Here is a 24946-nt window from a genome sequence, read left to right as displayed (position 1 = left end):
GGCCGGGCAGCGCATAGATAAGATGCCTTTGGTGTGGGAGACCCGGGTTCGATTCCCACTGTGAGACATTCACCATTGTGTCCCTGAGCAAGACACTTGACACTTAACCCCTCGTTGCTCCAGAGGCGTGCGACCTCTGACATGTATAGCAATTGTAAGTCGCTTTGGATAAAAGAAATGAATAAATGTAAAGTTCAATCTGACCAAAATCTGTCAGAGTTTGAAATTCTAAATACTTGTCACTATACAGATGCTTTTGTTAATTAAAAACACATTTACAACAACATTTGATGCATCTGGGATTTTCACCGCTCAATTTTATATTCATGTGCATTCACGTTGGGGTTGGAAAGCCTGAACAGCATCACATGGACATGTGATTTTGTCAGGAGAAAAAAAAAGAATAACCAATCTGTAGGGGAAATGATCATTATAAAAACAGTAAAGTAGACTGTTCTGTAAGGACTAACACTGCCCATCCATGTTTTTTCTTTTAGTTTTTTCTGGACTGTAGATTTACTTTGAATTTGCTCAGATGTTCTCTGTCTTGCAATGTTCGCTTTTACTAGTGATTTCCAATACCTGACAGAGGGTGAACAGGGATGACGTTTAACATAGTTTTAAGACATGAAGCCGGAACCCAAGAGTGCGCACCAGTCTGACCTGTTGGTTGAGGACCATGTGGACTCCATGGGGTTTGATGTCAACGGTGTGCTCTCCCATGAACTCCAGGATGTCTTCAATGCCGGCAGTGTAGGGCAAGCCACGGAGGCGGATGCAGTCACGAGTGCTGCTGGCCGCTGGAAGATAGGGAGGCGTGGCGAGGACCGGGACGGGCATGATAGGTGAAGGGGGCAGTGTGGAGATCAGAGGCGTGGACATATAGCGGTTCAGGACCTGCCAAACACAAAAGAAGAAGGGCAATAATGGATTAAAAAGACATTACTGCTATTTTTCTATAAATGCCTGAAATCTCCTTCTGTTAACTCGCTCATGAGACGAGGACAAGATAAATTCATTTTACACCATTCTCCACAGAGGAACTCCAGCACTTGATTTAACTTTAATGATTGCAGTTAAACCTAGTACGATCCACTTGTTATTAAAATTTCAATTCAGGACTACAGAAACGACCTGGCAATTACAAAAAAACCTATATACATTGGGCAATAATAATATATAGTTGTGTAAATTCCACAATTATCTGTCCAAACAGTTTCGTCACATACTTTCGATGCCATGTTTGTGTACTTCTCTATGTTCTCATGACAGCAGTTCTTTGGAAACCTTTCTGATGGAGAAAGCAGCTGTTGTGGCCCATGTTGATTGGTATCACACATAGAAAGGGAAAATGTTTTGGGATTTTTCATTGATGACAAGAAGGCTTTCTCAAGAGCCTTAATCACAACAAAGTAAAATGCATAGACTTGTCTACATATTTATTTATTATCATGATTAGTAACAAATAGTACTCCAACTACTGCCAAGGAAAACATAGGCATGTTTGGCTCTAAAATAGAAAACGAAAGCAACAAGTTCCTCTCTTCATATTACCAGTCAATGTTATTCTGATACACACATTACTCCACAACAACAGCCTCTTTATTTTTAGTTTGAATAATTGTATGCAGTATGTCAGCACATTTTCCCAGCTTAAGTCTTTAGAATCTTACATTATGTGTTCTTTTTTTCCCATGTCATTACATGCTCCAAGATTTCTGCCGCCCACACAATTAAAAGAATTTACCTGTTGCACCTCAGCCGCAGTACTCCGAAACAGCTCAATATACCGCTTCCCTAGGATCTGCTTGTGCTTCTTCAGGGCATTCTGGGCATACTCTTCACAAGAGAAGAGCACAAAGGCATCGCCGGTGGGCCGTCCGTCCGGGTACTTGACAAACAGCAGACCCTCGGCACCATCTGTAACTGGGCTCTCGGGCCCGAGGAAGGACAGCACTTCCTGGGGTGTTGCGATGAATGGCAGACCCCGCATACGGATAATCACCTGGTTCTCTTTGGACAGGAACTGGGCCACCTCGTTAGATGTACCTGGAGTCAGAGGACAGCAATGATTAAAGACCTGGCATGATAAGACCATCACAGTGACACTTATTTTGTTCTCAAACAAAGTTTGTTTGACAAGGAATGTCTGTAGAAAATGCTGTGCCAATCTATTTGGTAGATGTTGAGATATTTCACAAGATACCTGCTGGTGGACCTAAAAGGAAATAGTCAGGGGACCAAAGTCATTAAAATTTTACTAGTAAATCGGCCAACCGACATTGCCAGAGCTACATGGCAAGCGTGGATAAAAATAAACCAGACAGGAATGCCTTGTTTGTTGACAAATTAAAGGTATTTCAAAACATTGATTCAACAATCACAAAAATCTAAGTTTACGATAAAGGAATCATTCTTCTTGATTTGCAAAACTGCCCAAAACGGGCTAATTCTTCAGCCATTTAAAAAGAGAGCGATACCATGGTATAAAAAGTATACAAAAATATGAAACATTTTTATCATTCCCCGGTTTATGTATGGTCATATCTCCCAACCTTACCATCCTAGCTTCACCTTTCAAAAGACAACTACAGAACACTGTGGCTGGCTCAGGTCCAGTCCTTCAGAGCGCTCTGCCAGGATCTGCTCCAGGATTGTCTGAGCTACCAACTCTGAGTCTGACATACGTGACATCCTATGACAACAGCAATGAGTCAAGTAGTGAACCATCCGGTGTTAGGCAATGTTGGCTGGCATGCAAACAGAAAAAGTGCACAGGCACAGTCAGATGAACCAAGGCAGATTTTCACACGGCTTTATTCACTGAACCCCATTACACAATCACCTGCATTTGGTTTCTGGCTTATTTCCTTTGCTTATATTATGTTCCTCTTTACTCTGCTACAGTTCAAGAAGATTTGGTTTGGGGTGAGACTTGTGAAAACTACGAGGATATGTTAACTTATATGACCATGCAAACAGAGGCTATAAAAACAAATTGTCAGGTCCTATCTCGCAGCCAACCCTTTAATTTGCAAGTAACTCCATCTGGTATAGTGATCTCAAGTCACAGCAAATGTACCGTATGTATGTATGTATGTATGTATGTATGTATGTATTTCTAACAGGGTCTATGTTAATTTAAGTTTTGTTTCAACTATCTGACTTGCTTTGATTGCTTTCAAACTATGTAGAAAGTATACAGTAAAAATTAAACTACATGTCCAGACAGATAAAGAAAATTTTGATGACCTCACAAGGTCTGATTGTCATCCAGTAATCGCAGTAATAAACATTGTGAATATAAAGTTCAGTGGCTCATAGTTTAAATATATTAACACAACATCAACAAGCCTGTTTTTTTGTTTTGAAGTATTATTGTCTTATGGTTCATTCTAATACTAGTCAAATTAAACAGCTGTAATGTCAAATTTCAGTGTCCAAAACAGCCATGGTGCTGCCTAAGACACTAAATGTTGTCTACAGTGAAGTACTTTCTTTTCTATTGATAAATGCAGCTTTGTCTTGTCTGCTACAACTATATGCTTAAAGTCCAGTGTGCTGTCAATCTGTACTGATCTTAACTCATCTGAGTAAAGTCCACAGCCAGACTGGCAGCCACTGTAAGTTATCTGCTCCGAGTGACTGTTTCTCTGTCTGCTATCTCTGTCCCGTGTTACTGCTGGCTGCTGCTCTATGGTCCAGAGGCCCTGGGCCCTGCCTTTGTCTCTTCACACCCCCTTTATAGAAGCACTGAGCCAGTCGTTGCACCGGCCGTCAGCCTTCACTCCCTCAGGGGAGTGGAGCTGGAGGCTGAACTGAACAGGTGAGCTGCTGTTAGCAGAGAGTGAAATTTCTTTCCAACTGGCCTCTGAAAGGTTGGACTGGGCTGGGGATGAGGAAGTGAGGAAGGGATGGGGGGCAGTGGGGGAAGCTCCTCACAAAGCGTCTTTCATTAGTCCAAGATAAGCTGCTGGAGAGTCACTGGGATGGGGCAAAGACACAGGTAATAGGAGAGAGCGAGCCAGAGCGCAAATGAGAAAGAAAAAAAATGCGAGAAAGCCATGAAATCATGAATGAAGCCAACCTCACACTAACAGAAAGCCTTTCACCATGAGTCTTCATACAAACATGGTAAGAAAAATTAATTAATTTAAAAAAAATAAAATAAAAAAATCTGACCTCCAGCAATCTTGAGGAATTCCTCTCCTGTGGCCTTGTAGACCTGAGAAGACGAGGGAAAACTGGATTTAGCCATAAAGAACAATTTAACTGATACAGGTGTAACAAACACAAAAATGAATATATCTTCACACCAACAAACAAAATAAAGACTGCAGTAAAAAAACAAGCAATGGGGGTTTTAAGCGATATTGAGCCTAAGAGAATTCATTAAATTACTTCCTACTAGTTTACAAGACATTTGCAGACTCACATTGGCTACATAAGGACCTAAAAATGGGTCTACAGTGTTCAGCTAAGCATATTAACACACAAAGCAAAATTACAGTATGACTGAACAAGAAGTAAATCCTGAATCTGACCTCAATGTAGCGGCTGCCCATGTGGTGCTTGTGACGCTCTAGGGCCAGGTCCCTATGTTCTGAGTTGATGAAACGAACCAAGGCCTCGCCATTCCTCCTGCCCTGAGCGTTAAGACACAAGGCCACGCCACCTCTGAAACACAGGTGCACAGATCCACACGTGAGTATGAGCATAGTTAATAATCTGGAGCCACAGCCAGGAATACAACTTCACCAACATGTATTTGACGATACAGTTATCAGAACTGTGTTCAACATGATTTAATACAATAGAAACGTAACCCACCCACACACACACACACACACACCTTTAGCTTTTATTAGAGTTGTTTCAATACAGGTTTTCCCTGCAAACATCCACACACGTGTGGGTATTTACCCAAGACCTGTGTCAGGTCAAATCTCAGTGTGTCAGTACTTATCTATTGTATTCCCGTTAATCTTTCTGGTATACAGCACCTGTCCCATTTTGGTGTTATGAGTGTTCAAATTACTATTCTAGCCTACTGTACAAGAAGCTGTTTAGTGCATTTACACCCATCACATTAGCATTTAACACTAATCTTGGATGGCTCTATTGGACATTTAAAAGAGTATTTTATGTGTCCTACGAACATTGACAACTTCAAAACTGATTTTGCAGTCACAATGGCAAATGTGAGAGCGTCATTTGTTTCAAAAAAGGAAACAAAAAGCCACAAATCTGTACTCTGACAGGCATGCTGACAGCTCCAAAAATCACTTTGAACTGTTTTGATGCAACAGAAGATTAAACAAAGGTTATTGGAGTAATGGGGCTGTTGGAAGGTCCCCTTTGAGTACAACATACTTGGCAATACTGAGGCCTTTAAAGAAGCGAGCAATGTCTTGGTCTGAGGACTGCCATGGAAGCCCCCGTGCTCTAATCACTGTCTCATTGTCCACTGGCTCCGTCTTACTGCTGAGGAGGGAGAAAAACATTAATGACATTCTGACCATATTTAGAAAATGAAGAGTTATAATAACCAAATATCAAAAGCATTCCTGTAGAGGAGTATAACTTGTTGAAAAAAAAAAACACCATTGCTCTTGTTAAATTGTCCACAGACTGCAGACACCGAGGCCACTCACAGTAAGTGCTGAACAGAGTAACATACCCCCATGATTAAATGTCAGCGGGTTGTCAAGGTGACAAGCTTTTGCTTGTCTGAGAACAGCAGGATTTGGTGCTATGCTACTAGATAGCCAGGTAAGCACTTGATGGCAAAGTTGGACAGCTTTAATAACACACTTGTGGTTTTCCTTGTTGCTGTAATCAATGCTAAGGTCTAAATATGTCTGGAGGAGGGCTGTCAGTCTGTAAACAGCACTGCTGGCAACAGGTGTGGCAGGAACGCACACAAAGGATGGAGTGAGATAAATGTACACTGATACATACCATGTGCCGGAATCAAACTTGTACTTCACTGTTTCAACGCAGGAGAACGTGTGATCTGAAAAAGAAAATTACGTTATCGAATGTGTTGTTGGATCCTGAAGGTCCAAAACACTGCTCTCTCTTTTCTGTAGTGAACAGGTTCACCCTGCCAAGCACTGTGTGTTTTAAGCACTATGCATTCCTTTTACTTATCACACCCAAAGAAATACTGGGCTGTTATGAGGTAAAGCCAGAGGGGACAGCAACAGTCAAGACACAAGATATCAGATAAAAGTTTGATTTATTTACGCTCCAACATGTCTGGAATCAGCGATAAAGGCAGTGAATAAGAGGGTTTGCTGCTTTTTAAGAACACACACTTGAAAAACGTCAAATAGTTTCTGTATCTTTAATAGCACATATACGCATATCTGGCTTGACTAGAAATATAAAGAAGACCTTGTTCAACAAATGGCTACACCTTCCAGTTAAAGTGTTTTTTTTTGTGTAAACGTTAGGGCTTTGTTCCACTTTCCATCAAATAAAAAAAAACAAAACATGCAAGGCAGGTTATAGGACAATGCACAAATACTTTAGTTTTGCAGTGGCAGCGCTGATTATATAAACCCAAACCATCAGGTAGCCAAAGTAGGTTAACGCACACTAATAACAGCTGGTGAATGCCACTGCACTGGTCTTCATATGGGCCTGGTATTGGTCTGTTTTCTCTGCACAGGTTACTTCAGAGTTCAGGGTCAGCTCAATGTCAGATCATTTTAGGTACACAGTCTGACGGTTACTTACTGTAGGGCTCAGCCAGGATGCAAAGTGTCAGCTGTACCATGCTCCTCACCTCCTTCACCCCCATCAACTGCTCTGTCACGGCAGGAAGACCAACATCTGCACACATGGTTAAGGAACCTGAACAGTTTAAGCTTTAAGTTTGATTTGTCACACTGCTAGGATTCATAGCCAACTTCCTTATACTTTAGTAAATGTAAACGAAAAGCCTACATACTCAGTAAATACAGCTCTGCTTATCAAAAGTGGTGTCCATTAACACTTTAAAATTTATCTTCCCTGAAACATACAGATAAAATGAGTATTCATAACAGTGTATCAATAAGGTGGGACTACGAGTTTTAGTTTACAGGCAAGCCAATGATACATTCCAACATGGAGGCGAGTGTGAGCCTTTGCGCAGGAGCGGCGTTGGGGCAGCATTTCTCAAACTCCTTCCTCAGGTCCACAAATGAAAAGAAACATTCAGGAAGGACAATATTCTGAAAAGGAAGAGACAAAAAAGAAAGTATTCAGTATGACAGTATGGAAATCTGATGTGGATATTGGATACACCGGAAGCTAACTGACAAGGAGATGAAAAAGATACATATATATATATATATATATATATATTTTCAATATGGTTTATCACACACTGTCATCTTACTGGAGCCACGAATGGAGAAAACAATGACTGGTTTGTTTAGTGGGATTACTGATATTCCAAGGTAGAGCATAACATGCTGCTGCTCAAACAGTTTGCAAAAAACCAACATATCTACGGACACACACACACGATTTTAACACATTTACATTTTCATTTCAACAAAGAAACTAATATTTTGCTAACTACACTATCTACACTGCAACATGCCAAATTAAAGTGTGTAACGTGTCTGTAGTTTAAGAAGGTGGGAACCATTACCTTTTTGGAAGCTTCAGGGTGGAGCGCCTGACGGATGACAAGAGGACTGTTGACACAAAGTGTGTAAGAGCTTCTGCCGAGGCTTTTCAGTTCTGATGACACTGACTGCTGGAACTAGATAATGAAACAGGAAGGAGAACAGAAAATTAAACATGGATTTTATTTTCAAAAACGGGATAGCGGTGCTGTCAAAATATCAAATCTAAACCTGCCTAATATATCTATAAAAAAAACAAAACAACAAGATTCTATTTACTTTGGATTAATTCACTCCCATTAAGTTACAAACATTTAATAACTTCAAACTCAGTACATAGGTTTGTGTATATCTGTTGTGCAAACACCATCCACTATGTGAAAGTGAGAATAACACTGTGGACTTCAACCTGGGCAGACAAGTGAAGGTGGTGTTTGACATTTGACTATGTTTGTTTCTCATTAGGAACAAGGCTTGTCTAACAGGTTTTTGCGTTTGCCTGGTGAGGGAGGGAGCAGACAAAGAGAGGAATGATCACACCACTAATCACCAGGATCACTGTTTTTCTCTTAGTGCGACCAATAGTCACAGGCAGACAAGAGGAAAACAACCCATACGAGTCCAACCTGCCTGTCTCCACTTTTACGCAAACTCTGGTGACACCAACACCCAATCCTAAATACCAGCAACTCCCACATATGCACTTTTATTTATAACTACCACTTACAATGAGCCCCATTCCATGTGTTGTGTCAACCTGTTGTGTTGGCATCATTTCACTGTCAACATTGGCCATGGCTTCAATATCAACATACAGTGAGGCAAGTGACACCTGATCTCAGAGGACTGCATTTCTGAGAATGCTTAACATAGTTTTCTATGTTTCTTTCAAGGGCAGCCAAGTAAACATATTTGAAAGCTGTATTAGGCAAATTTAACTCACAACAGCAATGCCTCCAAAGACTATAAGATTATTAAAACTATCCCATTGAGGCCCTCTGGTGAAATCAAGTCCAATATTCGCTCACTCTTTTGCACCGGTTAGATCCACCAAATGGTGAGAATATCATCCCAGAGTCTTCAGTTGCTAAATGTCTCACCAGCTACTAATTTACTGTGGCTCGGTGCCTTTTTTTGATTGCCATATACCGTAAAATCCGATTACCTGAGCTTGTGTGCTGAGCGCGGCTGCTTAAATTTTCACATTGGGCAGTGCTGCCATTTGGTTGAGAGCCATTGGGAGTCAACCACATAGACAGGCAACACAAAACACGTGAAAGCTGTTGATTCTCAGCGAGAATTACATTACTAGTGACATTTTCACATAAAACTGGAGTTAGTGGATTCACTGTTGATATTAAGGAAAGGGTCTGATTTAGACCACTACTGTGCATGGAACTGGGCTTCTGAAACTTAATATACTGTCACTAATAATTTGTAAATCAAACTTCTTATTCAGAATTAATCTCTCTCTCACTTATATTTTCACTCTGACCAAGATCTAACAACCAAAACCCAACCAGTTATTGGCCTCTTGGTCCATTTGGCAGACATTGGACATAATCTATTTAGGCAACAGCTTAAAAAGGGTATTTAGTGAGGATGTGGGGACCATAAAAAAGGGTATATGGTATTTCATAGACCAGTCGCACCCAGTCTACTTTGTATAATAGACATCTTGAAACCTCTCTGAAGTCATATTGACTAGAATGCTGCTTGTATTGACTTGCTGCTCAATGTTCCCATGCAAGACAGAGACTTACTTTTGCTCATGTTATTAGCCACCTCGGACAGTTGTAATGTTTTTTCTCATCTTCTTCACTGAATCTTCAAAGTCACCTTTGTAAGTGCAAATTAGACCGTCTGGGTGCGAGACTACCTTAAACCCAGTGACTGATGAGTTTCACATGACCACTGGCAATATATGACAGATCCTTAGACAGTGAGAGTATTATGAGGTGCGTGTTGAAGCATGCTGCTTAACAGTCAGAAAGAAATGCAAGGCTATTTGGAAACGCCAACCAGCTGCTGACAACGGAACAAATGCTTCGGGGTTAGATTAAGGGGGTTTGGGGATGGCTGGACAGAAACCTGCAAGAATCATTAATCTGAGAAACAGCCTGGATATTTGCAGTGGGCCCATGGATACCAGCAAATTTATAAAAGATCACTTGTCACTGAACGTTGTCTTAAAGAAAAATACACAAAAGGTATTTTCAAAACTACAAATTTTGTCAAAACCTCATTCCATGCAACCTCTGTATGCTGTTGCGTAATTGTGAGTAAAAACAAAAGAGATGGACAGTCATTGCCATTCTTTCAAGTAAGCCCCTCTGTCTCGTTCACATTATGCTGTAAATGTTTCTGCAATTTTCTGGGTCAAGATCATGTGAAAACAGGAGCTGCACCTCATAATTTGCAAGCTCAAGATCCTTGACAATTTCCCAAAAATGTTGCCATGGCTCTGGTAAAACGTAGAACAGGAACATAAGTTCCGACAAACAAAGCAAGTGAATGTATCACATGAGAAGCAGAAGGTTCACGTGTTAGTGGTGGGAAACATTACATGGATATACTATGTTATATATGAAAATAAAGTCCAATGTCCTTTGCAGTAGGAATTACCCCTTACAATAAACACACATATTCAAGACTGGGAACAGCTAATTAAAATAGAAAATCTGAAAAGCATCCATACTTAGAGCTATTAAACAAGTGAATGTCAATGTTGGCGTGGTGACCCGGATCTGATAAAGGGGTTATTAGCTGACAGGCCCGCCATAGATAAACAACAGGATAATTGGATGACAGATGTGCTGGTTGTCATTCTAATGCCAAACCTAAATTACTTCTTCATTAGAGGTCATTACAATAAACCGAATGCTTCAGGTACATTTTGTTAACAGGATATACCACATGCTCAACTGTGTATGTAATCACAATACCATTTTTAAGCTGAAAGGTGGAGCCCAGAAACAATTTGTGAAACAATACAGAGGTGAAAGCACACCCATCTTTACACACAATTATCATACAAAATAAAACGAATCTTGGACATCTTGACAACATCAAATAGAACTGCCCCATAACTTTTTGATCAGTTGAGCTCAATTTGCATATTATACTGCTAAAGTAAACAAACTGTCCTGACCACAGTATCAACATATCATCTCAACAGCATACCATGTATTAAAGCCTTTAAATGATAGCCACTGCTGGAGATGTAATTGTCAAAGTAGTAAACAAGAAGTAAAAAAAAAAATTGTGCACAATTGTGAAATTTAAAGTCCCTGAATTTGAATTTCCTCATTCAGTGAATGAGTCAAGACGTTGTTCATTGAATGTGCATATTCTGTGCATGTACAGAAGTCACCTGCATAGCCTTAGCTTTTTGTTTGAGGAGTTACATGTGCGTCAAAGCTCACAGCTACCCTTTTAGCCCAATATAAAACAAAACCTGTGACAAAAATCCAAAACTGATACTTCAAAGTTCTGTAGATTAATTCAGCTGTACATTTTAGGCACAGCCATCCTGCACAATTTCATGTTTACAGTGATAACAGGACCATTGTTTGCTCATAGCTGTACATGCAGACCCACCTTGGCCAATCACTAAAGCCGGATTACTGAGAGAAAAGCAAATGTTTTAGAAGACCTAGCGGCACACCCTGTCCCTTTCTCCTCCGTGTCAAAAACCAGTCTAAATTGAGTAAACAAGCTGATCAGAAGTCATAACTCGCACCGACAACAGATAGGTAGACAACAGCCCGTTGAGCCAAACACATGAACAGACCACAGAAAAAAAAAAATAAATAAAAAGGTGCTTCCACCTTAAATTAGTTACATTTCATTTTCAATGAGCATAACTTATATAGTTTAAGTATAAAAAAAAAAACATTTTGCAACTTGCTGCCAACATGGCAATAAATATGCAAACATCCAGCTGTTTTAAACAAATAAATAGTTCTAATGATATGATCATAATTATCATGCTTTATGGGTACCCTTGGTTCTGCTATCAAAATTAGCTGCTCATTTCCAGTTATGTGATATCCCATGTTACTTTCTGTACGATACTGCAATCTTACTGTCTGAAGAAAAGAAACATCACGTATTTTAGTTCAGTTCTATATCAACATCTGTTTCTCAAACATTATTTCAGGACTCACAGACTAAGGATACAAATTTCTCTTGAACCAACTTTCCGCCTCTACCCCTCTGAGTGGCATTTCCACAGGTGAGGGGGGAGGAAGTGACCTTTGTACATGGTCCTATCAGAGTTTGCTCTCCAGTGTAGCCGGACTGTTTGTATGCAGAGGTGAGGTAGGGTGGTGGTGGCTGAAACAAACTCTGATAAGAGCAGCAGGGAGTGCCAGGGCAGTCCCTGTGGTAACTGTTAAAGGCAACTAAAACTAAGCACACACTGCACACTTTTGCAACAGCAAATTAGAGTATCAGAGTTATCTTAACATTTTTTTTAGTTTAGTTTTTTGAGTTTACATGAACTTCATAATTAGTAACTCCTGTTGGTTTCAATCAAACAGTCATCGCATAAAAAGGACAAATACACTTTTTATGGTATGGGGATAAGGAAAATGTGGTTTATACACTTGCCCATGTGTACTCATAACCCAGTTTCTAAAACATTATGTGCAAAGTTTCCAGTGTTAAACAATAGGTTACACACTCAAAGTTTTGTCTTTCTTACCAGTAATCTTTAATACACTTGTATGCAAAAATTATTTTAAAATAATCAGGTTATTGCAGTGCAGTATATTCTCCAATTTTCTGTTTCAGTATGATTTCTCACTATAACCTGCTTTCATCTGATTGTAAAAGTAGTCATTGTAGCATCAAACAGCAAAATTCTTTTGTAGAGGCATTACCGTGACAATTTGGTCTTAGGAATCTTTAGACACACCCAGCAGGGAAGAGAGAGCCATGATGACTAGCTGCAATAACTCCATCATCATGGGTTTAGGTTCTTACAAATCAGACACATTTTTGTGTCATCTATATACAGTCTTTTGCCGTAGTGTTAAAACCCAGGTCGCGTGAATCATGTGATCCCTCATGTTAACCATGTCACAATATGGCTGCCTTTGCCAGCAAGCACCCATCAGAAGTATAACTAACGTAACCCAATGCCATAGCCAGTAGTCAGCTATTCTGACTGTGGTTTTAAATGGTTGAAAAACAATTACATAGTGTAAAGAGGATGAAGTGATTCAGTTTCACAGCAACGACAACAACAACAAGGTGTGTAGGTCTCTCATCACATGCTCCCTACAGGCCGTGACATGCTGTCAATGTCCTGGACTAAAGCCAAGCCTGTACAGTCAGCAACAACCTGACTGCAGCTAAACCATCCGCCAGCCTGCTCCCAGGAACCACACTGAACTGCAGGTGTGACGCGCACATACACCATGTGTCACAGCTACAGTCATGAAACAGATGCTCAAGTACCAACATGTCATCAGCCATCAACTTACACATCAATATATTATGACAGAGCCCTGAAACATGTTATTTTGAATTTTTTTTATGTCGGGTGTATTCACACGTGAATAAGGCTGCAAATGACTATTTTTATCGTTGATTAATCTTTATGATTTTCTCAATTAATCGATTATTGTTTGGTCTATAAAATGTCAGAAAATGGTCACCGTTTCCCAAAACCCAAGTTGAAGTCCTCGAATGTCCTGTTTTGTCCAAACCAAAAATATTCAGTTTACCGCCATAGAGGATTAAAGAAACCAGAAAATATTCACATTTAAGAAGCTGGAATCTGAGAATATTTACTTTTTTCCCCCTTAAATAACTCAAACCAGTTAATCAAAATAGTAGGGAATTAATTTAATAGTTAAGAAGTAATAGTTTAATTGTTGCAGCGCTACATGTCAAATGATCGAACACTTCAGACAGATTAGATATTTTTCTACTCAGTGGTGACAGCACAACCATTCAGGCAGAAGCTTTTTTTGTTATATTTGTTGAAATAATCTTTACATCCAGACAGTAATCAATAAATCAAATGCCGTGACAAAAATATTAAAAGCACAGCCAATCACTTTATTCGGACCAAATGAAATGACAGGCTGGCCTATTAAAATGCATTTTAGGGGAGCGGCTGTGACGGGAGGACTTTAGGTAAGGGGTGCAATTTTTTCAGTAGTATACTGTCAAAATCTAGCTGTCTCTTGCTAGTTTTTTTCCAACGTTGCCTACCCCAGTTTTAAATTTTTACAGCCTCTGATATCTATCACTGCACATGGACGTTAAAGCCTGCCGCACATAGTTGGAAAAAAGAAGGGGGGACTGAACACATGCACATCTCTATTCTACAACTTGAAATTGGCTCATTTACAGATTTTAATAAACATACAGTGGGTAAATTTGTCAAATTCTATTGCTGATCAGCTTGTGTGAGGCAAAGGCATTATGCAAAACTTATCAGTAGGTTTGTAGATTTACAAAAGCATTAACAGATCCAAGTGCATGTGTAACAGAGCTCATGAAATTCAACATAATTCGTTCACAATGTTAATGAGTTTAGCTGGCAAACTGTATGGAAGCCACATGTTAAAACAGCCCTGCTAATCTCTCCAGCCTTCTCTACCTTAATAAATCTTTCACCAAAGAAAACCAACAGATGTCCTTGGGGGTTCTGACCACACAGGTCAATAAGGCAAACCCACCAATAAGAGGCAGCTGCTCATTTCCCTCTGTCACTGAATAAGTTGGAATGGGATACACATCTACAGAAATAAAACAACTACTGTGAGGGACATGCTTATAAAGTGCAGTTCTATACAATGCTTCAAAAATGTCCATTTGCTTTTCTGCCCAGTATCAGGGATAAAACTAATCTTAAAAATGACCAATAGCAAGAGAAAGTAACCAGTAAGACAAAGGTATGAAAAGAATGAACTGATTACTTGGGTTAATATTTGAAGGTTCAGCACACAAACTAGCCTACAGTGGAGCTGAAGTCTTACCTCGTCTGTATAAGGCACAAATGACTTCAGCATTTAGACCAAACCCCCATGAAATTTTAGCTGTCTTAGGCTATGCGTTGAGCTTCATAACCCCAGCAGAATCACTGCTATAAAGCGCCAGAAAGAACTTTAAAAAAAAAAACCCACCCTTTTCAATCGTTCACCCCATCCAACCTGCTTGTGCACCCACAGCAGTCTCAACACAACAGGGCTAATATCAACCCTAACACACTGTTCCACCAGTAACGAGCGTTTTTTCTGAAATACTGGATGGATCAAACACTCTTGTAAGGGTGGTTGAAAAACGTGTTTGGCAACACAAGCACTTTAGTCAAAGCACACCTCCAGACAGGGAGGAACCGGAAAGCAAATTCACATCGAAGTCCTCAAGAAGTGCCGTAACCAGCTAACTGAGGATGAAGCCCAAGATCTCAAAGCCTCCCCTCTTGAATGTCCCGCAGCCTAAAACAGAGGCGCGGTCCCAGGTAAACATTCCGCCTTCCAGATGTCTGCCGCTTGCATCAGGCTGAGACATGACTAGACCTGTGACTCCTCCTTATCTCCAGATACCTTGAGACTCTGCCTATCCTACCCCCTGAGCTTCAACAAACTGTCAGCAGAGTTCATCTGTCAGGGCCGAACCAATGACACACATCTCAGCCAGGTGGAAGACCAGTTTTTCTAAAAGGTCATCATTGAAATTTGACACTCCTCACATTAACTTACAGCTTAGTACAGAGTCAGGCTTGTCAAGTCTGATCTCACTCGGGGCAAAAACTGTCACAGGAAAGTTGCCTTGGTTTAGTTGGCTTCTGAATTCCTCATGGTGCTAATGGCAAAGAGATCTTACTGTGGTTTTCATACAGTAGCCTATAAATTAAAGTAGCCTACAGCAGTGAGAGATTTTAACTTTTCTAACTGGCTTTTAAGGCCTATTTTAGATGGGAAGATTTACATGAATATTGAAATGGCCCTCGCATTCAGACCAAGTGACCAGTAAGACTCACCTGGTGCAGCACTTTATCCAGAGGCTCAGCTTTGACGATGTCTTCCAGAGTCAGTCCTGTCTCCTCTTTACATTGCTCTGTCAGCTCCAAAGTATCTGGTTTGACAAGACACCTCTGAAGCTTCCCGACCTGTGAAAGGATTTAGCGTTTCATGGGGCAGAATGGGGTTGGGGGAGCTAATTTATGGCTAATTATAACGTAGCCTCCCACATTCAGGAAATTCATTCTTACAAAAATAAAAAAAGTCAAACAAACAATTGACAATGTAGTTGCATAAAAGCACATAATTGTCAATAAAGCTTTGTTTATCTCGAGAAGCTGACATGCCAAACCAAAAAGGTGTGTTTTCTCCATTAGGTGAAATTAAACTCTTCACCTGTTTGTTAAATTTTGCGTCGCACCTGTTAAAAAGGTGCGCTAACAAGACGGGCTGGACAGAGAATTGAGTTAGCTAGCATTAGAGAAAGAGCAGGCTACAGACGCTTTCAGAGAGCACACCATGTTGATTTAAATGTCAAAACATATTGTTACTACAGGTAGACACTATGCCACAAACAGTCTGGATAGCCTACATAAGAAACCGTACAACGAACGAACGGGTCAGAAAGGTCCGTACCTTTTTCTCATGTAGATCCACAATTTGCCACACCAAGAGAATTATTTCCCTCTCATCCGAACCCAGTTTACCCCCATTTGCACCAGCTGTTGCCCCAAAGAACACCACCAGAGTATCACTGTGCGAAGCCATCAGGGACCACAAGGGTAAAAACTACAATTAAAGCAAAGATTAAAATAAAAATAACACGAGGGTTCACCTTTTTCCAAGTGATAAGAAGAGCGAACAAAAGGGCTGGAAACTCAATTGAGGTAAACGGAGAGAGAAAAGGGGGAGATTATTTTCAGAGGAGCCACGAAAGAGTTTGCGGTCAGAGACTCTACCTGTTGAAGTACTTGAGTGTGTTCTATCCAGAGATACTGGTTTAACTGGTAAGAAGGATGGGAATCCGTGTTTCTTTCACGCGAACTCCATAACAAGCCCTGGAGTTTTTTTCCCCCTCTCTCTCCTTTCTATTTTTTTCCGGCGTTACCTGTGTGGTTCGGCCTCTTAGCTAGGAGAGTCCAGAGGCGTCGCCTATTGGCTGGTTTGGAAAGGTGAGGGCGGGACGCTGGGGTGAGTGCTGTTATCTCATTGGTCAGATCTGGTGAATCAGGAAGTATTTTCTTAAAACAGGAGGCATCAGCCTGCTGCTGTTTTAAATTGACGTGGGGCAATTTTTGAGTGCTTTAAAAGGTTAATTATTTTCCATTTAAATTCAATTTGAAGGCCTACTTCTTCAAGTGATGACTAAATATGCATCAAATAATGTGTGAAGATATGTGTCTATAAGAGTTTAGCCAATATGGCTGTAGTGAACTGACAATTGTTTAACCGGCTATTTGTTGTCTGTCCTTTTACCAGGTTTTAGTTTGTGTTATAGACTACAGTTTGAAGGATAATAGTATCTGACCTTTTTGAACTTATATCCTCAGAGAACATAATACTATGTGTTTTAATGGTCTGCTTTTCATGCCTGTCCTAAATAGTATTTAAGCCCAGAAATTCACACAATTTAATGTATTAAGTGTAAGATTTATTGGCAGAACATGTGTACCTGATCAACATTTCTTGTGGGTTCTATAATAGTCATGTTGTGGGGGTTGGTATGAGTGTTCTGCAGAGTGTACTGCAACTAAGCTGACCCAAACATTTAAATAAAATTTAGCAGGACATATGCTGATTTTACCCTCTGGCTTATTCAATGCAATGTTCTGCACCTGGAAAACTGGCACATTCATACAAAGTGTGACACAGTGGTTCTCAAAGTGGGGTCCTTGAGGGGGTTCCATGGGGTTCCCAGCAAAAAGGGGGAATCATTTATTTTCACTGTAATTCCAACCATAAGTAACACAATGATGGAATGTATGATTATTTTGGTCGTGGGTTTCATACACTTTCTGTAATAAAACATCTAAAGGCAAAATTCCTATCGGATGGGGGACTCCGAGACAACATCTTGGTCCGTGGTCTAATTTGTGTCAGTTTAGGGTTCCTTGATGTGAAAACATTTGAGAACCACTGGTCTATGACTCTGTGTTTACAGGGAGTTGGAAACAATGTTGTTCTTTAAGTTTTCACTGATGTTATTCAGATGCAAAACTGTACACATGCAACACATAAGGCCATATATTCACCAAATGTTTCAAATAGTAAACTTTAGATGATTGCAATTGTGACATTATCAGGAAGATCTCTTTCAATATGTTCGTTTACAGTGGGTGTAAGGTATAAGGGACTGCAGGAAGGACAGAAGGAAAGGAGTAGAGGAGAAAAGAAAGACTGACACATGCTGACAGATAGAGAAAAAATAAAGAACAGTAGAATAGGCTAATCCTTTTTCATGCTCAACATCCATGCTGCTGAGCTGCAACTAAAACTGTGATATGGATATAACATCTACTGCACAGTATTTTTTTTCTGTTCAAAAATTTAAAGTATCATGTGGCTATATTTTTGTCTAGGAGCATCTTTCATATTTGAAGAAAATATGGCGCTTCAAAAGAGCAACATTAAACAATCTCGAGTTTTCAGTAACTTCACAGGTCCTTACTGGCCTGCTGGAGTTTTCGCTAGTCTTTGGCCCGGTTCCCAGCATACCATGTTTTGTTACTCCTGACACTCCCATCTCTGCTCGCTATGGGCCAGCAGACTGTATGAATGTATGAATGCTAGGCTTTTAGTCTTTTCACCTCCTTTCACTCATTTAAATCCCACAGTCTGAAGAGTAATTCCCAGTGTCTCCTTCCTTATGTGGAATCATTCTTTCCAGCTGAACCAGTCTGATGAGTTGAGGGACACACTGGGAAACACTTCAGCTGAAATCCGAGACACATAATGATATTGCTTTACAAACAGAACAGAAAAGAACATTGATCCACACAATATCACATAGGAGGCATGCTTATACATGTCGTCTGTGGCGCCAAAATGACGAGCTAAGTTTTTCTTTCAGCAGGTGTATTTGGTAAAAAGGTTGTATAGCCTGAATGAGAAAGCAACCTGTATGAGCCACCATCGTACCCAGAAAAAAAAAACCTTTTAGTTTTGGTGTCAGTGGTAGAATCATGTGGTGTGAGGTGTGTAGGTCTTCCACCAAGCCAAAAAAACAGGGTGTTATGCCAACCAACACATCCCAGTTAACTTTGGGGATTGCTAAGATTCATGGCTCAGGTTATCCCTTTGGAAGGTCCTGTTCTTTGGTGTACTTTTAGCCTTGGGAAGGATGGGTTACATGTAAAGGGATTACGGTAATCTGATTACAAAAACCAAAACATTTGATTGCTCATACAGCAGGATAACTGTGAGGGAGGTTTTGACACATCAAAAAGTGATCAACTTAATGTGTTCCAAACATGTTAGATTCTAAGAGTAAATGTGTGCCTACATTATTTTTCACCTTTGTTTCTAATCATGCATCAATATTTTATCAATTAACAAAACCCAAAAACCGTTCAGAACAAAGTGTTAATACAATTAAAGAGTATACACTCATAAGACAATGGGTACGTTAGACACATGCCACATTGCTGTCTCATTTACAGGCTGCTTCCTCATTCTGTGAGAAAAGGTCTAGCGTGTCTCAAGAATATGTTTTCTTGTGGGATCTTGTCAAACACGTATTTCTGTGTGACACCCTTTGCTCTTTGTAACATTCCACTGTCACAGTTAAAATTATCCTCACTCACTAAATTTCAAAGATTCCAAAGAGGTGACGAGTGCCGTCACAGCGGTTTTATTCAATCCTGTGTTGAAATCATTATCACAATGAGCCTTCTCAGAGTATTTACACAACACACAAATGACATCTCATGGGAAAATCATTAGTATGGAATGTAAATTATTACGAATGTGTGATGTTTTTTCTCTAAGACTTGACATTTGAACTGTCTTCCCTATATGTTACTACATTCAGTCTACTCTGAGCTGCCCAGAAAGGACATGGTAATTGAATGTGAAGCTTTTTTGTCAGCCTGAAATAATTTTAAATCCAAAGGTCAAATTTAAATAAACGTTACTGACGCAAAGTAAAATTATCTACTTATATTTATTGTCAACCATTTGTCAAATTTGTAAAACGTATAGAAAGAGTGTCTCCTAGAAGAGCTTAGTTCCTCCCACTTGAACTTCTCGAATGTTGCTGCTGAGTGTCAACACGCAGGTTATAAATGTCTGTGGTGTATGAAGCAAGGCAGTGCTAAAAGAGAATTTGATCATGACCATACCCTGGATAGATAAATTAAAAAAGGGCATTTTTTGGTGAAATAAAAATATTATAATAAAAAATACGGTGTCACTGCCATCTATTGGCTGTGTCAGTTGGTGAGAAAATTTTTTGTGTAGTCGTGGCAACATACACACTTAATGTGCTATGAGAAGAGTATTATAAATGTCTACCTGACATACGCATTTAAAGATATCAGTAAATAAGCTGATGCTGCACTCTCTACCTTGAAAGAGCAGGCTTGAGTTTTATAAGACTGTGACAAACATTAAGACATGATTCCGCTTTTTGCTGCTCAACAAAGGGAACATGCAGTTTTTCATTTTGCAATCTTTTCATGGTGAGGAAGTTGAAAGCTGGTGTCTGTTGTGGGATACCAGGACATTTGTTAGCTAATGTGTCACCAGTGAAGAACATTTTTACAATAGTCGTTAAGTTTAAAAAACAGTTTTGTTCCCAATCAGACTGAATCAGAGATTCTTCACTATTAGAAAGTCTTTAAGTCCCTCTTTAGTCTTTTCAGTCTCCATCAAGACAGCCAAAACTGTTTGAGAAAGAAGTGTACAAAAAATAATTAGTGGCAAGCAGGTGCCACCACAGGATTAGAATACTGTGTTCTGTCCAATCATGTTTTGTTTTTTAATTCTTAAACAGAATCAATCACACAATCTCACTTTGATGGAAAAGTATTGCATTTTTACAAATACTTGAGGCATGTCTTATGCATACACAATTATTGATTGCACTATATTATAATTACTATATGGCATAAATCTCAGTACAAATATATAACATATTTATAAATATATGTTCACCATTTGATAAACAACTAAAACAAAACAAACCTAAAATGGGTCATTTACAGAGTTGGACAAGTATGGCACAGATAAACTCCGTCTTCTTGTTCTGTGTTGTAATTTCATACAAAATGTGTCAAATACATACAGTAATCACATGACAGAGACACACGGCACATACAGAATTCACACATTTTCAATATCAGGATGGATTATTTTCACACATGTTTACTAATATGTCCATTTGTTCTTTTGACTCAGTCATACACTGAGAACTGTTGGTCTGATTGCTTTGTCTCTTGGACACAAAGGACAACTCTCTATTACCCTCACCTGGGGAGGTGCTGGAGATGTGGCGGAAGAGTTTCTGGATGCCGGTGTCACGCAGGGAGCTCCTGAAGGAGCGAGCTGCAAACATGTAGAGGATGGGGTTGACGGTGCTGCTGATGAAGACCATAGCTCCAGCGATGAAGACTATGGTGCTCCTGAAACTCTCCATATTTTTTGCTGCGTCAGGGAAGGAGTCTTCAGTGGCCAGGATGATGATTGAGAGGATGTTTCCTATCTGATGGGGAGTCCAGCAAATGGCAAACACGACCACTACACTGGCAATCAGGACTGTGGACTTGCGTTTGGACTTGAAGGACATCTGAGTGATCCGGCTGCACAGGCAGCCATAGCAGACCACGAGGATGGAGAAGGGTAATACGTAGCCCACCAGCGTCTCTAGCAGCACACACACCAGCTCCTGGGTCACAGAGGTGTAATACCGGTACAGACAGTGCTCCACTGTAGAATCCTTATCTACAATCTGAGTTGGGATGACAGGTATGCTGAACAAAAATGCTGCAGTCCACAGAGCTAGCAGAACTTTATTCAAAGCCTTTTTCCTCTTCCAGTAAGCTGACGCAAAGGGATAGCGCACGGCCACGAAGCGTTCTACACTCATGAGGGTTATAAGGAAAACACTGCTATACATACAGGCGTTGATCATGAACACGATGGCTTTGCAGGAGGCCTCTCCAAACACCCAGGAGCGGGCCAGGGAGTAAATCCATAAAGGCAGGGTGATGAGGACCAGCAGGTCAGCAGCAGCCAGGTGCAGGATAAGCACCACAGTGTGGGAACGCTGCTTCACGTGCCTCAGGATAGTCCAGATCACCAGCAGGTTCCCCGGAACTCCTACTAGAGCAGACAGGCCCAGGATCACACAAGCTGCTGCTGTCCCACCGTCAAACTCCTCAGGAGCCATTTCCTCTGAAGAAGACAGCTTAGTTGAACAGTTCATGCTTCAAGTGTATGTGCTGACACTGATGTCTGCATGAAAAGAAAAACAAAGTGCTGTACAAGCAAGTCTTCACTTCCCTTTAAGAAATAGACTGCACAGGAAAGGGGTTTCCTCACAGGGCTATTTGAGACACAGCGAGGTGATTCATGCATGCGTCATAAGTCCATTTTTCTAGGGCATTGGTTCCTACCTTTTGTGCCTGATGTACCCCCACATCCCTATCAGACGAACTACCTCCTTATCAAGTACCACCATCATGTTACAAATGTTTTCATTTCAGTCGATTTTAAAGGGGATGTTAAGTAACGTTACAACTGAATTGTCAGTATTAAGCTTGGTTTAGCCAAATGTGCATTCTTACTCCATCTTTAAACTATCTATCCATTAGCTAATTATTTCAACTATTTAACCATTACATTTGGCTAATTACAGCTACCATTTATCTATTACTTTTAGCTTGCTATTTTACCTGTTTGTCCATCAATTTCAGCTAATTATTTATTTGTTTATACATTACTTGTGGCCATTTCAACCATTTATCTGGTCATATGTAACTATTTTACTATAATTCATGCAACTATTTAAATATTTTATCTACTACTTAGCTAACTATTTCAACTTCTCTGCTAGCTTGCTAACTAGTATTCCTGCACACTTATACTATATAGCTTACTGGTTATTGTGACAATACATTTACCAAAGATCAGCATCACACCAAGTTGGATGGTTCTATCTGGATTGTTATTTTCCTCCTTAGCACAAATATGGGATGGCAATACATATAAAATGTCTCTTTTTTTCAAATTTGTTATGATACTCCACATGTGCCCCGCGGCATACAAGTAAGCTACACTAGGTTGGGAATCACTGCATTAGGGTATAAAAAGAAGTGTGTCGTCCGAGTGATTTAAGAAGCGGTTTAAAATAAAAATGTTCAAATATTCAAATATTGATGAAACGTTCATTTCATTTATATTGCATTGAAGGTTTTCTTATTGTGCAAATAAACCTTTCTCATAGCTATTTGTTAATTAACATTTCTTGGTGCAAGCTATTTTTCAGTGGCCACGGCTCTCCTTTACTCCTACAAGTGCCTGCTCTATGCAGGGTAGGCTATGCAGCTGATGTTGAAGCTACTGCAACTCCAGTACCAAACATTTCCTAGTGGCTCCAAGGACTACAGACCTGTGGCACTGACCTCCCACATCATGAAGACCATGGAGAGACTGGTTCTGGATCAGCTGCGATCCATAGGCAAGACCTCACCTGGACCCACTCCAGTTCGCCTACCAGCCCCGACTGGGAGTTGAGGACGCCATCATCTTCCTGCTCAACCGCACCTACCCCACCTGGACAAGCCGACGAGAACTGTGAGGGTCATGTTTTTTTACTTCTCCAGTGCTTTCAACACCATCAGGCTGGCCCTGCTGGGTGAGAAGCTGACAGTGATGCAGGTGGATGCCCCCATCGTGTCCTGGATTGTTGACTACCTGACTGGCAGACCACAGTATGTGTGCCTGCAACGCTGTGTGTCAGACAGCATGGTCAGCAACACTGGGGCTCCGCAGGCGACTGTCCTCTCTCTTTTCCTCTTCACCATCTTCACCACAGACTTCAACTACCACACAGAGTCCTTCCATCTTCAGAAGTTTTCTGATGACTCTTGCTGTGGCAAGGGTGACGAGGCTGAGTGCAGAGCTGTGGTGGGGGACTTTGTCACATGGTGCGAGCAGAACCACCTACAGCTCAACGTCACAAAGACTAAGGAGCTGATTGTGGATCTAAGGAGAGCCAAGGCACCAGTTACCCCTGTTTTCATCCACGGGGTCAGTGTGGAAATTGTGGATGATTACGAATACGTGGAAGTGCACATGGACAATAAACTGGACTGGGCAAAGAACACTCAAGCCTCCTACAGGAAGGGCCAAAGCCGTCTCCTATTTTCTGAGGAGGCTGAGGTCCTTCAACATCTGCAGGACGATGCTGAGGATGTTTTATGAGACACTGGTGGCCAGTGCTATCCTGTTTGCTATTGCATGCTGGGGCAGCAGGTTGAGGGTAGTGGACGCCAACAGGCTCAACAAACTGATCCACAAGGCCAGTGACATTGTGGGGGTGGAGCTGGACTCTCTGTTGGTGGTGTCAGAGAGGAGGATGCTGTCCAAACTACATGTCATCTTGGACAATGTTTCCCACCCACTCCATGATGTGCTGCTCAAACACAGGAGTACTTTCAGTGCAAGACTCATTCCCCCAAAATGCACCACAGAGCGCCACAGGAAGTGATTCCTACCTGTGGCCATCAAACTCTATAACTCCTCTCTTTAAGTGTCTGACAGTTATTAAACATCTCGGGATACGTATGTAACCCTGGTTCCCTGAGAAGGGGAACGAGACACTGCGTCGGTTACGACACTATGGGAACGCCTCTAGGCGTAGCAGGTCTGAACGTGAATGAAATCACTCCAATCCTAATGGCTTGTTGCTAGAACGGTAAGGTGTGACGGAATAACCGGAGGAGTATAAAGCACACCTGTACACACTCATCATTACTATGAAGCAGGCGCTTCAGGCGGGGAGAGAGGTGCGGCGGGCCGACGCAGTGTCTCGTTCCCCTTCTCGGGGAACCAGGGTTACATACGTAACCCGAGACGTTCCCCTTCGAGGGAACTCGAACTGCGTCGGTTACGACACTATGGGAACGAGATACCCACTAAACCGTGCCGAAAACCCCGCCTGTCCCAGTGTGCAATAAAGTGGCACGACTAAGAGGCACGAGTGCCAGGTGCCGAAGGAAGGTCAAGACTGTAAAACCGAATGAATGTGTGCGGAGTGGCCCAGCCAGCCGCTAAACAAACATCCTGCAAAGAGGCCCCGGAAAGGAGGGCTCGAGAGGCCGCCATGCCTCTGGT

The 24946-nt window shown here is 41.0% G+C and overlaps 2 protein-coding genes across 5 annotated transcripts in view; both read right to left on the bottom strand.

Annotated features, from left to right (window-relative positions):
• esrp2 (epithelial splicing regulatory protein 2) overlaps nt 1-16708 on the bottom strand; it is a 25492-nt gene extending 8784 nt beyond the window's left edge. For 2 of the 4 annotated variants that reach the window (XM_046033497.1, XM_046033500.1), the window contains exons 1-12: nt 16570-16708; nt 16247-16399; nt 15631-15759; nt 7649-7762; nt 7109-7223; nt 6745-6840; nt 5962-6016; nt 5374-5484; nt 4545-4677; nt 4183-4225; nt 1748-2049; nt 664-897 (exon numbers count right to left, since the gene is read on the bottom strand). In XM_046033497.1, the coding sequence (XP_045889453.1) occupies nt 664-897; nt 1748-2049; nt 4183-4225; nt 4545-4677; nt 5374-5484; nt 5962-6016; nt 6745-6840; nt 7109-7223; nt 7649-7762; nt 15631-15759; nt 16247-16378 (1464 nt within the window). In that variant the 5' untranslated portion in view covers nt 16379-16399; nt 16570-16708. The other 2 variants (XM_046033499.1, XM_046033498.1) reach the window with 2 other exon arrangements.
• Nucleotides 16709-20624: 3916 nt separating this feature from the next.
• si:dkey-148a17.6 (uncharacterized protein LOC108190685 homolog) lies at nt 20625-23047 on the bottom strand. The gene has a single exon (XM_046032906.1). It carries the CDS (start codon nt 22032-22034, stop codon nt 20949-20951), a length of 1086 nt encoding a protein of 361 aa, XP_045888862.1. The 5' UTR covers nt 22035-23047; the 3' UTR covers nt 20625-20948.
• Nucleotides 23048-24946: the final 1899 nt, after the last annotated feature.

The sequence above is a fragment of the Micropterus dolomieu genome, linkage group LG20 (assembly GCF_021292245.1).
Source record: "Micropterus dolomieu isolate WLL.071019.BEF.003 ecotype Adirondacks linkage group LG20, ASM2129224v1, whole genome shotgun sequence".
NCBI lineage: Eukaryota > Metazoa > Chordata > Actinopteri > Centrarchiformes > Centrarchidae > Micropterus > Micropterus dolomieu.
This window is presented reverse-complemented; position numbering and strand designations above follow the sequence as displayed.